Here is a 21,019-nt window from a genome sequence, read left to right as displayed (position 1 = left end):
CTTGGCTAGACTTGACATGTTTGTTGAAGATCCTACTCCTACAACGTAAGGAACATAATTGTTAGTCTTTACATTGTGTGAGTCTGAAAAACTCAAACTCACTCACATCAAGTCCAGTCAATATTAGAAGTTATCTCAGGGCACTTTTCATATAGAGCAGAGGCCTGTACTATGAAGCATGTTCAACATTCCCAGGATGACTTTTCATTATCTGGCTTAAAGAACCTAACATTTGCCATCCTGGATAACCTGCACTACAAGGCTGGTTATCAACTGGCTCAGTTAACCCTGGGATTACCTGTGTGGCCACGAGCACGTTCATGTGAAAGAGGCAGAGTTTTTAATTATAAGCAACATAGTCAGAACCATGAGTCAAGTGATTTGTGATTTGAGAAGAAATGCAGTAGTAGTATTAGTAGTAGTAGTAGTAGTAGTAGTAGTAGTAGTAGTAGTGGGGGGGTGGGGGTCTTCAGTCCAGATAGAAGAAGTGCAGAGGAGAGCAGCTGAAGCTGCGTAGTGAAGGGTGGGTTTGTTCAAGCTGCTCCATCATGAGTGTGTCCTCTTTTCCATCGCTGGCCGGGTGGGTGGACTCTTTACAGTACAGTGCTGAGGACATGCACGCTTCATACATCCTTAGCAGTTCATCAATGTCACACACAGGAACAGTCACTGGAGCCTCCATGTAAGGAAGCGTCACACTGACACTGTGACCTGTTGGCCTGTGAGGAGCCTCCGTCACCAGGACTGGATCCTCCTTCACTACTGCCTGTGTGTGTGGAGCTTCTTTCTGGGCTGTCTGGGTGGTAGAAGGCTCCATCACCGCTGGTTCCACTGGGGTCAAACACAGAGTCATGACTTGCTCCGTCACCTCCTCAGGTCTAGATGCAGATGCTGCAATAAAAACGAACCAAAAGACTGATCAGTCCATTGAGACTTCCAAAACTAGATGCTGCTTCTTAAACATGCGCTGACTAATATTTTGATTGATACCAATATCAATAAAGCTGCATTTAATTTCAAAACATCACAATTTTTGTTGTATTTCTTGCAAGTTATGAACTTGTTTGTAAAAATAAAAAAACAGCTCTTCAGCTGAAGATAAAAGGAAGTTCTGAACCTCACTGTTCTTCTTCGCTTTGTGGGGAAGTTGTTTTGTGGTGGTCATAACTTTAATTTTTAAGTCAATGTCAATGTCACGTAATTTAGTTTCCGTTGCATTTCACATGAAAACACACTGAGATCCACAGAAATATTGTCCTACCTTCAGCCGTGGTGGGAGCCTTCCTTCTGATCCTCTTCCTCTTTTTGCCCTACACAGAAGCAAACACATCAGACTTTCCATCTGATGTCGGTTGATAACTGCATCATCTAGTGAAATGATGTAACTATGTATGAGTTGTATGTGAGCATCGTGTGCGTACATAATTGGCGCTGCATGACCACTGAGGGAATTGCTGAGTGTGCAGCTGCTTCTCCTTAATTGCTTGTTCATAATATTTGGCCTGCTCCTCCTTCGACAGCGCCCTCCACTGTGGACACATGACAGCACACTGTCAGCACACTGTCAGCAGATAGCGACACACGATGATATCCAGCTACAGGCTGACTACAGCACTAACACAAGCATCAAACAATATCAACAGATACACACAGATCCACATTAATATGTGCAGGCCCAGCAATGCAAAGTCCCACAGTGTATTTGTGTCATAAAATGCTTGAAATCCTCTTATTTAAATTTACGTTTGTTCTCTGGTCATGTGACTTTAAATAAAAATCATTCTCTTTCACAGAAAGAACAAAAATGACTTTAGAAGGGTCTTTGTCTTAGACACTGCTCGATGCATGACTGCAGAAAACTTTGTTTGTGTGACACTGAGCATCTCTCAAGTGTCTCACAGAGCGAAGACACTTACCCTCTGTCCAAGGACAGTATTTACTGCTGCACTATCGCTGATGTTCAGTTCTGTGACAACGTTTGGCCTCTGCTCCTTCCTGAACAGCATGAAGGCGTTGGGCGGCTTCTTAACGTATGGCCAGCCATCACCTTGCTGGCTCTCACGCTTTCTCTTTCTATGGGAAACATTATAAGAGCATGTATCACCACTGTGTAAAACTGTGAGGAGACAAGTATTTTAGAAAACAGTCAGCTGGAATCTTGGTAGACAAATAACAGACACCTGAAATCAAACCCCAGCTGCAAGAAATGAAATATGAAGTGACTGTGATTTGATATGAATCTGGTATTGTTTTGGTCTCCCAGTTGGTGACAACTGCCACAGATCAAGAGCCAACCAGGCTGACTTACTGTGACACGGGTGTGTTACTTGGAGGAGCAGTTGAAACAGTAGGAAGCAGTCTCTCTGCTGGAATCCCATACATCAGCTCTCCATTGCTACATCAATAAAACCAAACAGATGCATCACAGAACTCAGGCTCATATATGTGTACACTCGTGTGTTTGTTTCTATTCATGTGCATGTTACTTACACTACTCCAACAGGAACCAGGCTCTCCATCATGCCTTGGGGGAGCCTGTCATTCTAGAGACACAAACACACACAGAGCAGGTGATCAGAGAAGCTGCATCATTAGCTGTGTCATCTGTCCACCGGGTGTCAGAGTTTCCCCTCCCTTTAACTTATAGCAACCTGTGGAGTAAAAACATAACACTTTCACAACAATGAGTAGCATAAATCATTACTTTTGAATTATGATTAATTGGCATTTATTGATAAGCAGAGCCTCACAGTATTGTTGCATAACTCAATACATTCAGCAACATCTGGAATAACAGAGTGGGCTTAGAATAGAATATTCTGTTGGCCTAAAGTTTCAACCATTAACAAGTATTTTTTTTATACACTTATTGGTAAATTCTAATTTATATCTAACCTATTCTTAGTAGTACCTGGCTGTAAGCACCTGTCTGGCTGTACAGGTGACCTGGTTGCATGGCATTTTGCTGGTACAGTGGATCCTGGTAAATAGTGGGAGCAGCCTGCCCAACATCTGCTCCCTGGAGGATGCACTCCCCGCATCCTCTTTGCACTGGCTGTGTGTGGGCGGCGTACACAAGCTCAGCAGGGACAGCGGGTGGAGGTGGAGGGTTGGGTGTATTTCCCAACATGTCACTTACCACCGTCTGGAAAGTGTCAATCACATCTTCCCACTCCATCCCCGCTACAATGTGTTCAAATGCTGCTCTGAGATCCATCCTCTTCACAGTCATCTGTGGCTCTGTCCCTAAAGCTTGTCCTCACTTGAACTCTGATGCTTTCTTACTGAGCTCCTGTGACACTGATAGGAAGCAGGTTTTGAGGCACTTTCACAGGGAATAGCATCAGGAATAAAATTACCAAGTGACAGTCAGAGAGCTAAAGTACTACTTACTTTGTAGGTAAATATTTTATGAAAATACACCTCAGAGTTAAAGATTAAACTATCCAATAATGTATAATAATTGGTTATAAGGATATATAACTTTAGATGAAGCCAGTAGTTAATTTTAAGCAATTTTGCTGTACCTTTAGTTCAGGAAAATTTTGATTTATTTGAAAAATATTTACATTGTGGTATTGGTAATTCTCATTGAGTAAAGGACCTGAATGACTGTATTAACCATCAGCCAATATCCCAATAAGCTGAGTTTTATATTGACAACTAATAAGCCATAGAGGTGTGTTTTTAGGGAGTCGAGTGCATTTAAGTTATGACTACTGAAAACTAGATAATTTTACTGTTTCTGCATTTGAAAACAATTAACACATGCAATGTTAGCAAAAAAAAAAAAAGCAACAAGCTATCTGAATACTTACCTTCTGCGTTCACTGACGGTTCAGAATGCAATCGACGTCTTTCTGTCTTTAAATGTAAAAGTTTGCACTTTTCTTCGAGAAGTGATGTTAACACTGTGGAGTCTACAGGTGAACTGAAGCAACATTCGTGTCACACAATATACTTATTGTGTGTCACGTTCTATAGAATGTCATCGTCATAGATGAATTTATATATTCTATTCCACGTGCAAATCATACAGGATCACTGCCTCACCCATAACCACTCCATAAAGTTTACTGATAACCATTACAACCTCTATCAAAGTCCATATCAAAATGTAACTAAGTACATTTACTAATTTTCGAGGGAACAATTTTGAAGTAGTCAAAGTAAAAGTATTAATACAATAATGTAAAAATAATCCTTTACAAGCCAAAGTCCTACATACAAAAAGAATTATCAGCTAAATGTATCAAAGGTATTGAAAACAAAAGTAGCTGTTGTGCAGTAAAATTCCCTCTGTGACTAATATATTTTTATACATGATAATATTAGATTGTTAATAGCTACTATGCAACAAGCAGCTCTTCACTGTTGTAGCTGGTTGAGGGAGAGTTAGTTGTAACTGTAAGGTAGTTTAGTCCAGGGGTTTCAATCTATATGGTCAGACACACCCAAAAGGTCACAAGATAAATGTGAGGGGTACTGAGATGATGAACTGGAGGATGAAAGAAGTATTTATACAGTGTTGGGGAATAGTGAACTACATGTCATTAAACCAGTTGCTTGATTGTAGTCCTCCCAGTGAAGCAGTTATTGTAAACACAACCAAAGCTGACATTCCAGCAATTTCCCATGAATAGGTTAGATTTTTCTTTCTTTAAATTATTATGACCTGTGAACAAGGAAGCGGTTTTTGCAATAAATTGGCTTGTGACTTCTTTGTATTATGCCAGGTTATTTCATTATAATTTTGTATCACATGTATATTTTCAATTTGATCATTGTTTTACAAAGTTGTTTGAACATTGTAAAGCTAAAGTAGCTTTACTCAACCTAACTAGTTTCTCCCTAGAGTAAAGCTTTGCAGTAGTTCAACTTCTTCCAGTGTAACGTAATTGGTAGCTTTCAAAGCTATAATTCCCCAACACTGGTTATCGCTTTTTCAAATGTGTGAAAATGAAATGCAACTAGTTATACACACTTAATTGCATTTGAGAAATGTAGACATCTTTGCAAGATAGTTGGACCTGCTAAAGTCAATGGCCATCACTCAGTCTAGTCATTTTGCATTCTAACTCACTAGTACTGAGTCTTGAATTGTGATAGCCTAGCATTTCATCGTATTTAATACTGGTACGGAGGATCAATGTGAATCTTATGGCGAGCTAGTTTTTACCACCACTATCACAGTTTATAGTTAGCAAAACACTCAATGCCATTTGATATCTCCAAGATGCAGAGTGAAATCTCATCATTCTTGAAAACAAACAAACAAACAAACAAAAAAAAACAACAACAAAAAGCCTCAGCCCTGTCCTCAGTCAGGAGGTTGATAGTGCAATAGGTATGTTATCTTAAGTGAGATTTATAGTGATAGGTTTCTCTCATGGAAGTGTATACAGATTTAATTGAAAGATGTCTTCCGTCTTTCATATGATAATTTCAGACCAATCAAGTGATGATGATGATGATGATGATGATGATGATGATGATGATGATGATGATGATGATAATGATGATGATGATCAAGCGGTTAAAGCTTCTGATCTGTGTGAAGCAAGTATGAAGATAAGTAAATAACCTAAAGGTGGTTCTCACCAGAACAACATGATGATTATCATCATTATTATGATAATACTAGTAATAATAATAATATTGTCAAAGTGCTGTGTTAGAGGCAGTCAATTAGTCTATTTGCCAGTAAGAGAAAAAAAGTCGTTTGATACACAAAAGCCACAAAAACAAAGACATTTTAGCAGCTAGAATTAGGGAAGGAATTTCACATGATTTAATGAAGGTTTTTCTCAGACTTTCAGATTGACAGAGAAACTGTTAAAGTCTTTGGGGATTCTTCATGTCCCTCCACAAATGCTAATCAGGGTCAAAACAGTGAGGCAAAGTAAAACTGTCAGGTAGAAGCCAGCACTGTTGTGACATAGTTTGATGCATGATGTACATTCTGCATATATTCTTTCTACTTTCTCAGGAAAATGCTGATTTTATTATTCCATGTAGGTGTATGGCAAGGACAGTTACACAAGGAGAGGGCCCATACAAACTGAAGAAGAAAGGTATCCAAAGACTTTAATTGGAAGTAACAATCAACAAAACATGGATAAAAAATGGTTTATCCATTTAGAGCTGAGACAATTAGTTAGCCAGTCAAATCAACTTTTGATTGTCAGTTAATCATCAAAGTCAGTTTTAAAAGCAAAGATGTAAAATGTTCTTTCCATGGGTCTGGCTGTAGCCAGAGTGTGTTGGTAAAGCTGTCCATGACTCAGCTTATATCGTTCTAAGATCAGTTATGATATTGCATGCATTATACACATGTGCAGATGCGTGTGGAAACTAAACTTGCGCATTAAGCTTAAGAGGCTGCAGTAACAAGTAAACAAGCAAATTACACAGATTTATCATCTCTTTGCAAGATCTGCTGTAAGTTTGAAAAGTTTGAGACAGAATATTGTTACAGGAGTAGAGCAGCTCCTTTCAGGAATAGCTCAGGACGTAGGATGTGTGCATAGAGAGAGAGAGAGAGGTGAGGCTGGCGACTTGAGCAGTTAGCAGTTAGCTAGCAGCTCTGAACTAGCAGTGCGATGTGTGAGCACTTTAGGCTGTTTGCCAGTAAATAAATGCTACAACTCAAGGCCCTGAGTTTAATGATTATCAGTGATTCATAATTAATATTTTATAAGCTGGTCATATGTTTTCATGTAAAATCTTAATTTGTGAAGTAATTATTGCTGCTAAGTAGATTTAGTCGAGTACAAAGTACATTTCCCTCTGAAATGTAGTGGGGTAGGAGCATAAAGCAGCTTATAGTGACAGCTCTCAATTAAAGTAGGTTACCTCAAAGTACCTCAAAGCCACACTTGAGTACAATGTTCGAGTAAATTCAAACACTTTCCACCATTGTTGCACTTATAATGACACACTATAGAAAGCACAGAGAGAAACACTTCAGGTTGTATTTCTTTTATTTATCAGAAAGGTTTTAAAGTGAAAAGCATCTGTAGCGGAGATACGTTAAAAGCTGAAATGCAGACAAATTCTGTAGTTTTCATGTTTACCTAAGCCGGAGTTTGCCCACTCACATCTATTTGGAATATGTTCTTAAAATAAACTTACATCTCATTAGGAAACCAAAATTGTAACTTCAGGCAGTGGTTTCTACATGAACATTATATATGTATTTATACAAAACTGTGAAGGTGAAGCTATCAGGGTTCAGTTGCTGTTGATGTGTGGCTTTTCAGGATGCTGTATGTTGTTTTGGCCACTGCTGTAGGCCTCACTGAGCTGGTGAAGGTCCTTCATAAGGCCTGCAAACTGCTCCTCCTGTGAGCACATAGAAAACAGTCATCAATATGTTTTATTCATCTCGTTCATATATGGAATTGAACACTTTCTTTGATGGTTCTACAAAGTTCAGTACAGTTTTGACTGAAATGAAGTTAAATAGATACATAAGTCCTTTAACAAAGCATTAGAAGTGCATTTCACTTCATCTCTGTTTGATAGTTGGCTTTCTGTTTTCTTACCAGTACGTTCATCCTGTCAGCTGCTGCAATGGCAACACTTAGCTTCCTCTCATCTTCCTCCCTTTCTTCCTCAATCACACCCAGCCTGTGACACAGATACAAGATATACCCATATAGACAACAACAGAACACTTAAGTTATAGATGAAAACATAAAATAATTTAATGATAATTAATAGTAACAATTTTAACACAGTCAAGCCCACTAATCTCTGCATCTTAACCAAAAGACATAATCAACAGTTTAATTAATTTTATGAGATTCATTAAAGTATACAGTTTGAAGTGCATAGAGTACTGAAAACATTAGCTGACAAATGGAGAGTGCACATTACTGTTAAACTGCACAATGTTACCTGAAGGTGGCACTGGCAAGCTGTTCTTCTCGCACAGCCAGCAGATTCCGGAGTTCAGTCACCTCAGCCTGCAGCAATGCATTCTGGTCCTGGCTTTGGTTAATGAAGTCCTCCAGGCGCTTTGCCATGTCCAGCTCACGCTCGGTCACCTGCTCTATCCCCAGACGAAGCTCTGACAGCTCTTGAGCGTGCTGGTGTGTAAATGACATTGACATTTTATGAAATGTGATAATGAAATCATGCACTATACAGCCAGATTTAGGTCATTTTAGTGGGTAGCAGGTTTGACATACCCTATCCAGTAAGTTGAACTCTGCGTTCTCAGTCTTCATCTCACTTGACTCTCTGTTGTGCATGTCTTTGATCCAGGGAACTATCGCAGGTGGACGTTTGATACTGGCACTCTGAATCAAGATGAAAGATTGTGTCCATTATTCCTTCTAATTAACTAGAGAAGGCCTTACTCTCTCTCTGTGTTCACAGTATTATGGATTTTAAAACATACAATATTTCAATATAGCCTACAAGAAAAAGGTGAAGTATTTACTTCAGTGGCATGAGCACATGACCTGCTGAGCGCAGTAGCCAAAATAGCTGAGCTAGACTCACAGATCCTTTGTACTCACAGTTTTTGGTGGTGAGATAAGTGGCTGGTTGCTCTCGAGCTCTTGCTCCGGGTCAGGTGTCGACAGAGCTTCAGAACTTGCCTGCCTCTTAATGGTATGTTTTGCATTACCGGGTCGTCTGTGTGGAACACTCTGAGCTCTGGCGACTGGTTTCCTCTCTCTCATACTCCTCCGAGTTTTGCCCTCCCTGTTGAATGAATAAATTTATTAATTATTAATGTGCCATACATCAAATGATGGCAACTGAAAAATCTGTAAATCATTTTAGCAGGTTAAAGAATCCTATCTCTGTGTTGTGTACTATGTGTATGTGTATATCCAGATCTGAGCAAAGGTACTTTCCAACCAGTGTTGTCTTCTAATAAAATGAGATAATATGATAATATGAGAGATTTATTGCAGGAAAACATAGTGAAATTATACTTTTTTTGCAGGGAGTCAAAATCCTTGACTGCTTGTGTGGTTTGGGATGAGGAACATCAAATTTATGTTATTGTTAGAGATTCAGAAACCAGCTAATGAATTGACAGTGCCTCTTGCCGGGATTAGCTAGCTGTGTTAAGATGAGAGAGTAACCAGGCTTTAAACAGCTCTCTCCTGTTTCATTATCGACACAACTATTTGTATCAATTTTCATGAGTACAGTGGGGTGCAAAACTAGGAATGCTTCCCAGGAGAGACTGTCTTATAATGTTCGCTGTTATCCACATATTTAAACAGATGAACTTATTGTGATTGAGCATGAACACATTCTTATATCGGCCTGTCTGAAGAGCCCTTAATTACCAGTTGATCTACTTCCAACCGCGACACAAGGTCATGAGCTCTGGGTAGTGACAAGAATATGGACCTGTGTGACTGGATAGAGTGAAGAACTCAGACATCCCGAATAAGCTACTCCTTGGCATTAAGAAGAACCAGTTAAGGTTATTTAAGACCCAGAATCTGCTAGAGGGAAAACATATCCCATTTGGCTTGGGACCACCTATGGATTTCCCAAAAGGATCTGGAGGACATATAGTAGCTGGAGGTCTAGCATCTATGTCTGTCTGGCCTAAAAGCAGAGGAACTTATGGGGCAGTCAGAAATCGCCTTCATGATTATTGACATCCAAAAAGCATCATTGACCAGTCCAGTAACACATATGCAACTATCATACTGTTCTCGGAGGCTTTTGGGATCCACAGGAAGCTGCTGGAGAGATGACTGGTGAGGGCTGAACTTGCTCAAGTCTTTTGGAGGAACATACACTGGCTTGGCTTGTCCCATTTGGCTGCAAGAAAGAGCCTGCTTAAGTAACATGTAACAACCCTTTTTATCACATTTTGCTGGCAAGTCAAATAAGATATAGGCCTTCAACATACCTAACTCTGATCCGAGTTGCTTCAGGGCCGAGCGACTCTGTAATCTGGTTCAGAATTGAAGGCAGAGGGTGAAGCTTGTCAATGGTGTTCTGAGGAAGAAACAAGCTGCATGTTAGGCCCCATTCATGACATGTCTTCAGCATCTTGATACCTTGTATGAATAAGAAAAACTGGCATTAATGAAAGCTGTAGCCTACATATGCAAACATCAGTCAGAATGTAATTAGCTGTTCCTAACTACAGCTAGAGCTGGTCTGGGAGGTTGAAATGAAAATGCCTAATTGCAAAGTAGGTCTTTGTCCAAATAATATCAAGACATTTTTAATATCAGGCGTAAGTTAGGCCTTTAAACAGGCAATAAATGTGTAGGGGTGTAATGGTACTCTACAATGTGTATTTGTATTTGTTTGGTACACCCTATGAACTGAACAAGTTCTGTCAACTTTGCCTTATACACTCTAACTAGGTCTATGTCTTATCACATGGAGATGGGAAAGTAAGCATGATTTCAATTCTATCTAGCTACCCTTTTTTAGCTTGTAACTAGCAGTGGCTGACACAAATTCTCGCTCTCTGTGCTGACAAGCTTACAGGTTTATTTAACCCCACCTGCCGTCCCCACAAGTTGACATGATTGGTTCTTTATGTTTGTTTCGTATGAATCCCTGGCTGTCTGAATCTGTTTTTATGAGTCATTGGTTCACTGCACTTCAAGGTGGAAACACTCATGGCGTTTACTGCTTATTTTGCTCATGATACTATATGTCTTGTATGATATAAAATGTCCACATGGACATGTTAACAAGATTAATAACTTGATTTTCGTCAGGGGGACTTTAAATTCAAGTACACATAAATTATTACATTTTCAACTAAGTACCAGAGTGGACTCATTGGTTTTCCATCCTACCTGGTCCCTCTGATGTATGATGTCTACCAGCAGGCCATGGAGCACAGCCAAGCGCAGAGGCAGATCCACATAGCCATCAAAGGAAGTCATTGGGATTTCGGCATCTAGACTGGACACTGTTTGTAGAAAACCCCTCATTCCATCCCAGTGCTGCTGCAGAAATTCATTCATAAAGAGCATGTACTCTTCCTTATCACCAAACCTGAATCAGAACAAAAAATTCAATTGTGTCAAAAAATATTTTGCCAAGGGTTCATTGCACAAAACTGATATATTCGACTTTGTGTATGCAGGTAAGAAGCTGCTCACAGGGTGAAATTGGCCAAATTCTGGATGACTTTGGCAGTTAAGGTGAGGGTACGCAGGGTGTTTGGCTCTGGATAAGGCTGTGTCAGACCAAAGAGAGAAGGACTTAGGATAGCAGGACATAAGAAGCGAAGGAAGAGGGAAGCGGAGATGAGACGCTGGCCAATCTCTGGTCTGTCCTGGTCCTCACACAGCTCCACCCAGCTGGAGAAAATCTTGTTTAACTCTTCAGGAAAGGGTCTGGAGGCAATAAAACATGTCAAGCATCAGCTCTGTGAATTCCACTCTTACACTACTGCTCACCTAAACATTTATCATTTGTTATTTCAAGTCTTTTACATGATACGCTCTCTTCTCTCACCCATGGATCTCAATAATCTTCTGCACCACTTCGTCACAGGCTTCCCTCAAGTGCTTCTGGTTGTTTGACAGGTCAGAGGCAGGGCATTTACGAGGATCAACTTCACAGTTCTCCACCGAGCCGTACAGACGGGTGATAAAGTTTCCTGCAGTGAAAAAGAAAAGCACAGAGTTTGGTAAAAACAAAGCACCAAATGATACCAATTACATCAAGCCATCTTTACCACTGAGTTACTTTACCTAGTGTGTCAATGAGGTACTTCTGACCAACGAGCTTCATATATTCATCTATGGCTTTAGTGGCCAGTGTGTTCTCTCTGAAGATCAGTGCCTCTTTCTCTCCAAGACGCTCCACCTCTGCACCACCCAAATCAATGAGGAACTCCTGAAGCACACACATTCAGTTAAGAAAACGTTATTATTCCTTATTATTATAATTTTTCCTTTTTGTTGTATTTTTACAGATTTGTGGGATTTCAAAATTATGATGCAGTTAGCTCATTTTTCACCTTGGCTTTGCCGATACTCTGCAGTACATGGACCAGAGCTCCTGCCAGCTCTTCCTTCTCCTTGACATTCAGAAGTGGCTCCAGATTTCTGCACATTTCCACATAATCCACCGTCACATACTCAGCAAACTCTTTGTATTTCTCCATGGGCAACACCCGCAGATTCTGAAGACGGGCCTTGATGCGGAGTGATGCTTGTGGCCCCAGCAGCTCTTTGTTCCCCGCTGTGCCTGAGGCCTTGTATGGAGTGATTGGATACCACTTCTCCTGGTAGGTCCTCCCTCGGATATCAGCTAAAGGTATAGCCACGCTGCCTAGTGGGTGCAGGCTGACCTCATCTCTGGAATAGCGCTTTTTCTTGGGGTCCTCTTCACGGAAGAGGTGCAAGGTGATTTGGGAGACAGATGGCAGGTTGTCTAGCTCAAAGAATTCACCCCAGAATAGTTGACACCCTCCAGCCACGCCTCCACTGGTTCCCAGGCCTCCTGAAGACCCAGTAGAGTTGTCCCCTGCCAGGCTGGAGCGGTTAGATTGCTTGCCAACAGCTCGGCTGCTTGTGCGGGCGAAGAGGGTCCCATCCAGGTGTACCTCGCAGTAATAACGCCGCTTGGGTGGCAGATCCTTAGCTTCATTTACCCACAGACTTAGGGAGTTCTCTGTACGCTCAATGTTATCCTGTGAAAATTGATGCCTTTAGCTCTTTTTGATTTTATATGAAACATTTTTAGAACAAATGGATAATAAGGCTTACCTTATTGGGCTGGGCAGCCCGTCTCAAGTCCTCAATCCAACGGTCACGTTCGGCAGCTGAGGAGCAGCCAAAGCAGTGGGTGTTCTCGGAGCTTATCACCTGTGAGTACATTTAAACCATCAGGATGCTGTGAGCCTTACTTGGATGGGAAGTTTCTTTTGTTTGACTCAATGGAGGACACCATATGATGCCCCCTAAGGAACTTGGAGGAGTGAAGATCTACCTCAAAGCAGTACTTCTCCCCCAAAATGGAGCTGTGGACCGGCCTGATGACAGTGCTGGTGTCTGCACTCAGATCTAGACTCCCCATTGCGCCAACTGGAATTGACACAGACTCCCGGGAACCATAGTGCCTTAAAAATAAACACAATGGAAATTATAAAAATGTTAAAACTCAATTTTTTACACTTTTCCTGTGTTTATTTGAAGTGTTGATCCATTAGAAGATATATTTGTGGTTTTAAGAACCAAAAACCATCTCAATCTTCTCTCTCAGGCTTCTTTCTGGAGCTCTAGTAACAACAGGTCAGTGAGCCAATCAGAGGAGAGGAGGCTCTGAGTATCTCTTCTGATTGGCTGACTGTTTTCTGAGTGATCGGATAAAAATATAGCAGATTTCAGGAAAACACTCAGAGAAACCAAATCCTGCAAGGTTGTATGGGCTTGGGACATGGCTGAGAGAGGTGACTGCTTTTGTTGTGACATCACTAAATTACAAAAGTCCTGACGGCTGGTTTCAAGGCTCACTTTCCGAATGCAGGCTGTGTACATTTCTCTGTGGTATGATTAATATAGTACCTGCTTTAAAATAAAAAAAGACATGGAACTCTCACTTTATACAATATGGGACCTTTAAGTGTCAAATGCAATGATTGTTAGAGTAACAATTTATTTAAACATTTTACTACCCATTTTTCCAACAATGGGACACCAGCACTATGGGGAACTCTCACAGACTATTGATACTATGACAGGTTACATGAATACATGTGCATGTGATAAATATGTACTGATAGATTAGAGTCTTCTTTCTTGTCATTGAGGTACTTTTCAAATCAAAGGAATTTTGGTATAGTCATTCAAGTTCCCCTCAGGGTGATTTGTGATAAGTTTGTTATTCCTCTGTTGTACTTTGTGTTTTGTGTGAATCAGTGAATGTTAGCATGCTAACAGATGTTGAACATTATACCAGATAAACATTAGAGTGTTAATGTAACGTCACTGTGAACATGTTAGCATGCAGGCATTAGCATTTAGCTCAGCGTCATTAATTGGTCCCCACCCCCAATTCATTTTAAATATTCCACGTCAGTACAGACTGTACTGTCCTTGTCTTTACATATACAACGTACTTTACCTGCTTCCTTTGGTTAGTGGGTGTATTTGGGTGGTGGTATTCTTGGCCTTCTCCAGACGTCGCCTGATCAGTCCCTAAGGGTGAAGAAGGCAACCATGGTGTTTGAGGGCAATTATGTGTTACATCAACAGGAAATGTGGAAGGCAAATAGAAAAGGCCGTTATCTCTTATGTGTAAAATACTCACCCTCACACCACCATCTTGGTTCTTTGGTCGTTGGCCACCTTGCAGGCCCACATGGTCGGGGCTACATTCTAAGTATCAGGACGAAACAAACAATTTGATATTGACAAGGAACTTAAAAAGTCACTTTTACGTCCATGTTTTCCAATATTTTAACACACGTTAGCTTTAGAAATATATTTTCTTTTTTTTTAGCGTTTGCTGTCCACATTTTGTATCTTACTATTACATTTTTCTGAGTAATTTGTTTCCAGGCGACTGTTTGATTTGCAATCCTTGACTTCAAATCTTTTCCTTAAACTTCCTAACTGCTCCAACTCCACTGGCAGCACTCATGTCTGCGCTTCAAGTGAAGAAAGATTAAACTCTCAAAATATTAGCCAAGACTGTAGTATTGGCAAATACAACCACATTAGCCCATACAGGATGTGGTTTTCAGCAGGAGCCTCAGCTATGTGAGTGAAGTTTACCAAGTCTACATACTTCAACAGCAGACATTCTCATGAGTGAAATCTATTTAAAATTTTGCAGAAAATAAACATAAAAAATCACAATCTGCCATAATTTCCCCTTGATTTGTGTCACTGGTTTTAACCCTCCAGTTCTAAGGTAAAGACAGTCAAAAATCTGAATGTACATGTTCACAACACAGAGCACTATCAGGTAGAGTCTCTCTCTTTTTTGCTTACCCAAAGCCCCACCACAAACAAACCAGCGTCTAAATCCCATCATTTAGTCTGCAGGTGTGCCACAGTCCTGTTACTTCGACCTCTGTCCCATTAACATTCCTCTCCTCTCTTCATTAACATATGTTGATGGTGACACCGAGCCAATCAGCCAAAATCTGTGCAGGGTCAGTCACTTCTACAGAGCAGCCTCTGAGCTTCTTCTGAGTTGAATGGAAGCAGATACTAACTGTGCTCTCTCTCTAGGAGCTTTCATTTGACTGGTAGAACACCCAGGCGTGATGCTATCTTCCTCAAAAAACGTAGAGGAAACAATTTGACAGTCACTCGCACGCATAAACATTCAGCTATTTCCTCTGTAGCTGTCTGCAGAATCATAGCTAGTATGGCTGTGGTGTCAGTAGCTGTTATACTGGTCATGCTTGTCCTGTTTCCTGGGGGTTTTTCCATAATGTGCACTCCATTTTAGAATACATACATTTGTTTTTTATTTTGCTTGATTTGGATGTATTCATACTTTGTGTGTGTGTGTGTGTGTGTGTGTGTGCGTGCGTGCGTGTGCGTGCGTGTGTGCGTGCGTGTGTGTGTGTGGGTGTGTGTGAGCGTGCGTGCGTGCGTGCGTGTGCGTGCGTGTGTGCGCGTGTGTGCGTGCGTGTGTGTGTGGGTGTGGGTGTGGTCGATTTATTAACCTGTGTCGATATCTACAAGGTTCTGCAGGCTGAGATTGGACAGGCAGCTGCTGACACGGTTTCGGGTCCACGTCATTGGCTGAGAAAAACACACACACACACACATTTATGTCACTCCATCAAAATAAAACAATTCTAAAGACTTGGTGGTAAAGGGGGAAATAGACTTTTAATGAACTGTGGGGAGCTGGTGAGTGGTGTGTACGTGTGAGTGTTGGTACCTCTTCCTCTGGGGATATGAGGATTTGTCCATCTTCAAGCATACAGTTGCTGATGTCCCATAAGGGGACCTCCTGAGGCGGGGCCCATTGCAGTCGGGGCAGTTCAGTGGGTACAGCTGATGCCACTTCAGCCTCTCCCACATCTGCCACACAAGCGGACATGTGCACACACATTACATTGATATTCATCACTTCACAGCTTACAGAGATGTGGCACTGCCGTAAGCTCTTTCTGCACAAAATGCAATTGCAAACCAAATACAGTCCATAAAATATATAATAAGAGAATGGTTTCTCTTACTCTGCAGAATCAACCATATCCTTTATAACATACGGATACTGCAGGAGTGTAATTGCAGGCACATGTTGGCCCTTGTTTGTTTTTTATATTTGGTAATTATGGCATGATGGCACTTATCTCCCGAAGCACTTGTCCACTTCCATTTGTGGAGTTGCTGAGGCTACAGATGCTATCACTCTCTTGTTATGACACAACATGAGCTGCGCACATCCTGTGGATTGTCCGTAGTTTGCTTGATGTACACGTCTTTCAACATGTATTTACACAGTGCTTCGGCTTTAAATTTTCTCCTTTTTAACAGGCTTCGCTGGCGTGGTATTCTATGGATTTTACAAACAGTTGAGGAAATTCAAGTAGAAATGAAATAAAACCTATGATCAATCGTTTTCTTCTGTAGGAGAGAGTAGGATAAATAGGTAATAAAATATTCTAACACTACAATATCCATTAGTCTAAAAGAAAAAATAAAGAGATGGCAGCAGGAAGTGACCTTTTCTATAATGTGCAGAGAAGAATCTCTCTTTTGCAGTCTCTCAGTCTGCATGTTGTCATTGTTTTTCTCTTTCTGTGGTTTCTTTGTGATAGTCTGTCATATACTGTCAGCTGACACCCAAATATGTAGCAAGTTTTTGTTGTGTGTGAACTTTTGCAAGACACAATTCTCTGTTGCTGTCCTTAAGTTTTCTGATGTCACTATACGACAGGTCAGCCAGTCTCAGTACCAGCAGGCTGAGTGAGCTCCTTTTTATTTTTAACCACTGTATTGGCGGCACAGGTATTTTTTAATTACTCTTTTATGAATACTTGAAAGCAAAGAATATCAAATTAATGTTTTCTTTTTCTTTGTACACCTGTGTAGGGTTTTCCTTGCATTTCTGCACCATTTTGAGTGGTCATTTTGTTATAAGAAGCCACACACCTCCATGCCATAACAGTGCAACGAACAAATTCATTTTTTCTAATCTGTATTGCTTTAGCTTTGAGCTCCTTCTCAGCAGAGCAGACGTTTCCCGTGGGAGTGGTTTGTAAATCTAGGTAATTGTGGGGGTTGGTTTGTTGTTGTTCATTTACGTCTACTTTAAATTTCTGGGTAATTTCTCTGCTGTTCTGACCTTTTTTGGAAAGTTACCTTGGGACTTTGTTCACTGTGATATTATAAAGTCTGGGTTTTGTTAAAATCTTTCAGATTACAGATTACAGTGGTTCAGATTACAACGGCTCAGATTACAGTGTTGCCTAATGAGCAAAATAAAAGCAGTTATTTTGTTTTATTTTGCTCATTATTTCTTACAGTACATATTAGGGTGAAAAATTAATGAGTTGAGCATATTAGTTATCAGCTTCATGAAGTTACCAAGTGCTCTGATTTGTTGTCAGATGTTATCACACTCTCACGCCAATTTACAGGGTCAACCCAAGCTATAATTCAATGACCCAGGCATGTCTGGTAACCTTTCTTTTTTTTTTTTATAGAATTCTTTAAAGGTTCTTTGCTTGAAAGTTTGAATTTTCTCCATTAGTTTCCATTAATTTTTGATTAGAACATACACCACACTGTAGCTTTTATTTGTAAATGAATGAATTCCACTTTTTCCAAAACGTAACCACAGAATTAGTTAATTGTAACTATTTCTGCACATGATGTGCTTTTTTGTTTCTTTTAATTTCGAATCCCTGCCAGCCTTCAAGTTCCCTTTTCGTGTTGTCTTATGTATGTTATATTTGTCGGTTTGTCTGATATGAGTCTAGACGCTGAAATACTCGTACAGTAATACATCTGTATTTGTCACGTGTCATTGTGGAGAATGTCACACATACCCCACCTACTCATGTGTGTCACTGATCCTTCAAACAGTAAAAGGGAATCATGCATGAACCACATGGAGTAACAAGTTTGATATGTGAAAACAAAAATGTTGCTCAGTGCATCTTATATGTTGGGATTCACATTTTACCATAATTTGATGTGTTTATCATATCAAAATATATCATTCCAAATATTGAAACCTTTGTATGAATGACGTTATTGTATCATCTCCCATTGTACAATGCAACTATTGTGCTAATCTCAAACATGAAAGTGGAAGACTGGGTAAATGAAATAATTAAATAAACCGAGTACACGTATAAGCACTGTCAGATTATGTGGCCTTACCTGACAGTAATGTCGGGGTGCTGCTCCGACTCTGCAGCTTGGGCCTCTTGAACTTCTGGGAAACGACCCTCATGTACTTTTTTAGGAGCGCCCCTCCCCCTCCTCTCTGTGAGGGGTCTGTGGAGGAGACCCCTGAGGCCTCTTCAGCAGCTGAGGATGAAGCTGCATTCGCTGAGCCGGCTGCACTGGAGGCAGAGGTCGAGGTTGCGAACAGTGACCCCGGAGGCTCGGACAGGGCCCTTCTGAAAGGGTTCTTCCTTGCTCCACCGGTGCCTTTATCCAGTTTGGCTCCCTCTCCACCTTTCCCTGGATTTTTATCTGCGGTCTCCTCACTCAGGGCTTTGCGCCAGTTATGCATCTTGTTCCATTTGTGAGTGGAGGCCTTCTGGATCTTATTGATTGTAGATGCGGAGGAAGCTGCTGATCCTCCTTCTTCTTTCACCTCATTGAGCGTTCCCTTGGAGCCGGTATGCCACTTGTACGTATTGAGGGGGTCGGTGGTCTCAGATGTTTGTCCTGGAGGTGGCTCCACAGAAGATTCCTTCTCCTTCTCTGGTGATCGCTGCTCCTTCGGTGCTTGTTGAGCTGGGGGCTCTGAATCTATCTCCTCAGTGCCCATTTCAGATTTTTCGGGTGTGACTCAAGTTTTGCCTCTTGTCTCTCAAGGATGCATCAAACAAACCTTATACCTATAATACCTTCGCAGGAAAGCTTGCGTGTTCCCCTTCTGATTTACCACTATCTTGGAGATTGTTGCCCGTCCTCAGGATGACAGGAGTCGTCTGTGCCTGCTCTGGCTCTGCCTCGCTGCTTCTCTAGTTTCCTGTCTTGCAAAACGTCATCCTGCAACAACATGCGACTCTGTCTGTGGTTACTCTGCTGCAGCGCCCAACTCCTCTTAACTCATAGGGTGTTTGCTTCCTCATTAGATGACAGAGAGAAGTTCACCCACAGTATTTACAGAAATCTCACTATTTCTGTCTCCTCTTAATGTTTTCACTTAATACTTCCCTTCTTCCTCACTTCCTGTTCTGCTTTTATGTCCAAGATTTTCCTCCAAAAGAAACTCTGTCTGATATATATTAGTATATATATATATATATATATATATATATATGACCCAACATTTCTTGAAGAAATCAGCCTGTTGGTTGAGCGTTAACTTAACTCAGAGTGCGATAAGATGGAGGCCTGCTGTAGGTAGTTATCAGTGCCACCTTTGCCTCAAAGGAAACCTGCTTGTCTGTCAGCTGAGTCACTTACTCTGTTGCAGTATGAGTATGAGAAATGTGGTTCTGCACTCTGAGTTAATTCAAATAATGGCGTTTAAGGGACTTGTTCTCGTTCTTCTCTTATTTAACAAGATACTTAATGATTGAAAGAATCTCGTAGATTAATCCTTCAAACACAGTAACTGACATTTATGTTCTATGTTTAGATGTGTGGTAGTTAGAATCACATCAAGAATCAGGGACAACATCTGTTTGTCTAACAAAAATAAAGGATGTGGAGTTTGACTATTACTGATATTAAGACCATGATTAATAAAGCAGAGTGACAGTGACAGTATCCATCTGTTATCAGCTACCTGTGGGAGTATGGACTGTTGACTGTTAAGATCAGTTTCCTGTCAAAGCGAGGCTGCACTTCCTGCTGAGTTTGGTTTTTCAGACTCTGAAAACCACTTCCTGCTCTCAGGCTGCTCTCTGTTTGTACGCACCTGCAGGATATTGCTGTGTCCCACTGGGGGAAAGATGTTACCAGTAGTGTCAGTCGTTCTGTGATGGTAAAATATAAGTGGACAGTGGGTTACTAATGCCACTGTAACACTCCGTATATTACATCTACTCTCTGGACATTCAGATGTAAAAGCAGAACTGTATACTACTTGTTTCAAAACTGCTTTTTGTGCCTTATCTGATATGCTTCTTGCTGTCAGAGAATATTGCTGTGAACATTCATATATTCATAAAAAAAATCAGTTGTATAAGGCTCTGGAAGTTAATCAGGGCCCTCTGGTGGCTGTGATGATATTGATATTGATAGTGATATTCAAATGATATTGAAAATGTAGAGCTGCAATGATTAATCAACAAATCGTTTACTCAGAAGAGAGAAAATGAATCTGATGTTGATGTTTTGTAGGCATAATGTTCATTGTGTTCTCCATTCTGGTTTAGGATGTTAGCATGCTGACATTTGTTAATTAGCAATAAACACAAAGCTAAGACAGGTGGAAATGTTACCAGTTTTGCAAGGTTTTGCTCATATGCACTAGACAAATAAAAAGTTTGGCCTGTCCTGCTAAAAAGTTAAAGGATCAACGCAGTGATTACAATTCATTCTTTGGGAGACAGGAATTTGATGGCGAACATCCGCTACTTGTTGAGACCTACAGCTCCACTAAAAACCAAAAGTGTCCGTCTGGGAACCATGAATGTCTTTTGTGTCAAAGCGTTTTTTTTCTGTTTCATCGCAGTTATGGACACAACTCACTGAAAATATCAACCTTTGTTGTAATATCACAGGAAAAGTCAGTGGATTACCGCGGTCCTTGGACCATAAACGTAGGAGTGTCATGGCAAATGGCAATCCATCCAATAGTTACTGAGATAGTTCAGTCTGAAGCAAAGTGGTGGAACGACTGGCCAACACTAGACCTGTGCCGCTAAAACATAAATTGGTTGATCTCTGAAGAC

General features: G+C 40.7%; 2 protein-coding genes across 2 annotated transcripts; both read right to left on the bottom strand.

The window, feature by feature from the left end:
* Positions 1 to 259: 259 nt before the first annotated feature.
* Positions 260 to 3,217, bottom strand: LOC147819095 (uncharacterized). Its single transcript, XM_087174145.1, has 7 exons — positions 2,912 to 3,217; positions 2,491 to 2,543; positions 2,309 to 2,395; positions 1,917 to 2,073; positions 1,422 to 1,529; positions 1,262 to 1,310; positions 260 to 891 (listed from the first exon to the last, which is right to left on the bottom strand). The coding sequence occupies exons 1-7, from the start codon at positions 3,215 to 3,217 to the stop codon at positions 470 to 472; spliced, it is 1,182 nt and encodes a 393-aa protein (XP_087030271.1). The 3' UTR covers positions 260 to 469.
* A 3,748-nt stretch (positions 3,218 to 6,965) lies between these two features.
* Positions 6,966 to 19,148, bottom strand: rasal3 (RAS protein activator like 3). The gene is made up of 19 exons (XM_023406873.2): positions 18,321 to 19,148; positions 15,865 to 16,007; positions 15,644 to 15,722; positions 14,272 to 14,339; positions 14,086 to 14,159; positions 12,952 to 13,081; positions 12,729 to 12,827; positions 11,978 to 12,652; positions 11,709 to 11,853; positions 11,470 to 11,614; positions 11,112 to 11,348; positions 10,803 to 11,004; positions 9,893 to 9,981; positions 9,688 to 9,801; positions 8,529 to 8,715; positions 8,196 to 8,306; positions 7,903 to 8,093; positions 7,548 to 7,632; positions 6,966 to 7,344 (listed from the first exon to the last, which is right to left on the bottom strand). The coding sequence occupies exons 1-19, from the start codon at positions 18,937 to 18,939 to the stop codon at positions 7,234 to 7,236; spliced, it is 3,504 nt and encodes a 1,167-aa protein (XP_023262641.1). The 5' UTR covers positions 18,940 to 19,148; the 3' UTR covers positions 6,966 to 7,233.
* Between the last annotated feature and the right edge of the window lie 1,871 nt (positions 19,149 to 21,019).

Source organism: Seriola lalandi, unplaced genomic scaffold, assembly GCF_002814215.2.
Source record: "Seriola lalandi dorsalis isolate HSWRI2012SDOR001 ecotype SW California unplaced genomic scaffold, Sedor1 jcf7180002054318, whole genome shotgun sequence".
Lineage (NCBI taxonomy): Eukaryota > Metazoa > Chordata > Actinopteri > Carangiformes > Carangidae > Seriola > Seriola lalandi.
This window is presented reverse-complemented; position numbering and strand designations above follow the sequence as displayed.

Excerpts from the sequence above, each read along its gene's own strand:
- LOC147819095 (XM_087174145.1), bottom strand. The coding sequence starts at position 3,217 with ATGGATCTCAGAGCAGCATTTGAACACATTGTAGCGGGGATGGAGTGG. Across the intron at positions 2,544-2,911 it reads AGACAGGTGCTTACAGCCAG|AATGACAGGCTCCCCCAAGG; the intron begins GTACTACTAAGA and ends TTGTGTCTCTAG. Across the intron at positions 892-1,261 it reads GGCTCCCACCACGGCTGAAG|CATCTGCATCTAGACCTGAG; the intron begins GTAGGACAATAT and ends TTTTTATTGCAG.
- rasal3 (XM_023406873.2), bottom strand. The coding sequence starts at position 18,939 with ATGGGCACTGAGGAGATAGATTCAGAGCCCCCAGCTCAACAAGCACCG. Across the intron at positions 12,828-12,951 it reads GGGAGAAGTACTGCTTTGAG|GTGATAAGCTCCGAGAACAC; the intron begins GTAGATCTTCAC and ends ATGTACTCACAG. Across the intron at positions 8,716-9,687 it reads CCCAAAAGCCTCCGAGAACA|GGAGGGCAAAACTCGGAGGA; the intron begins GTATGATAGTTG and ends TTCATTCAACAG.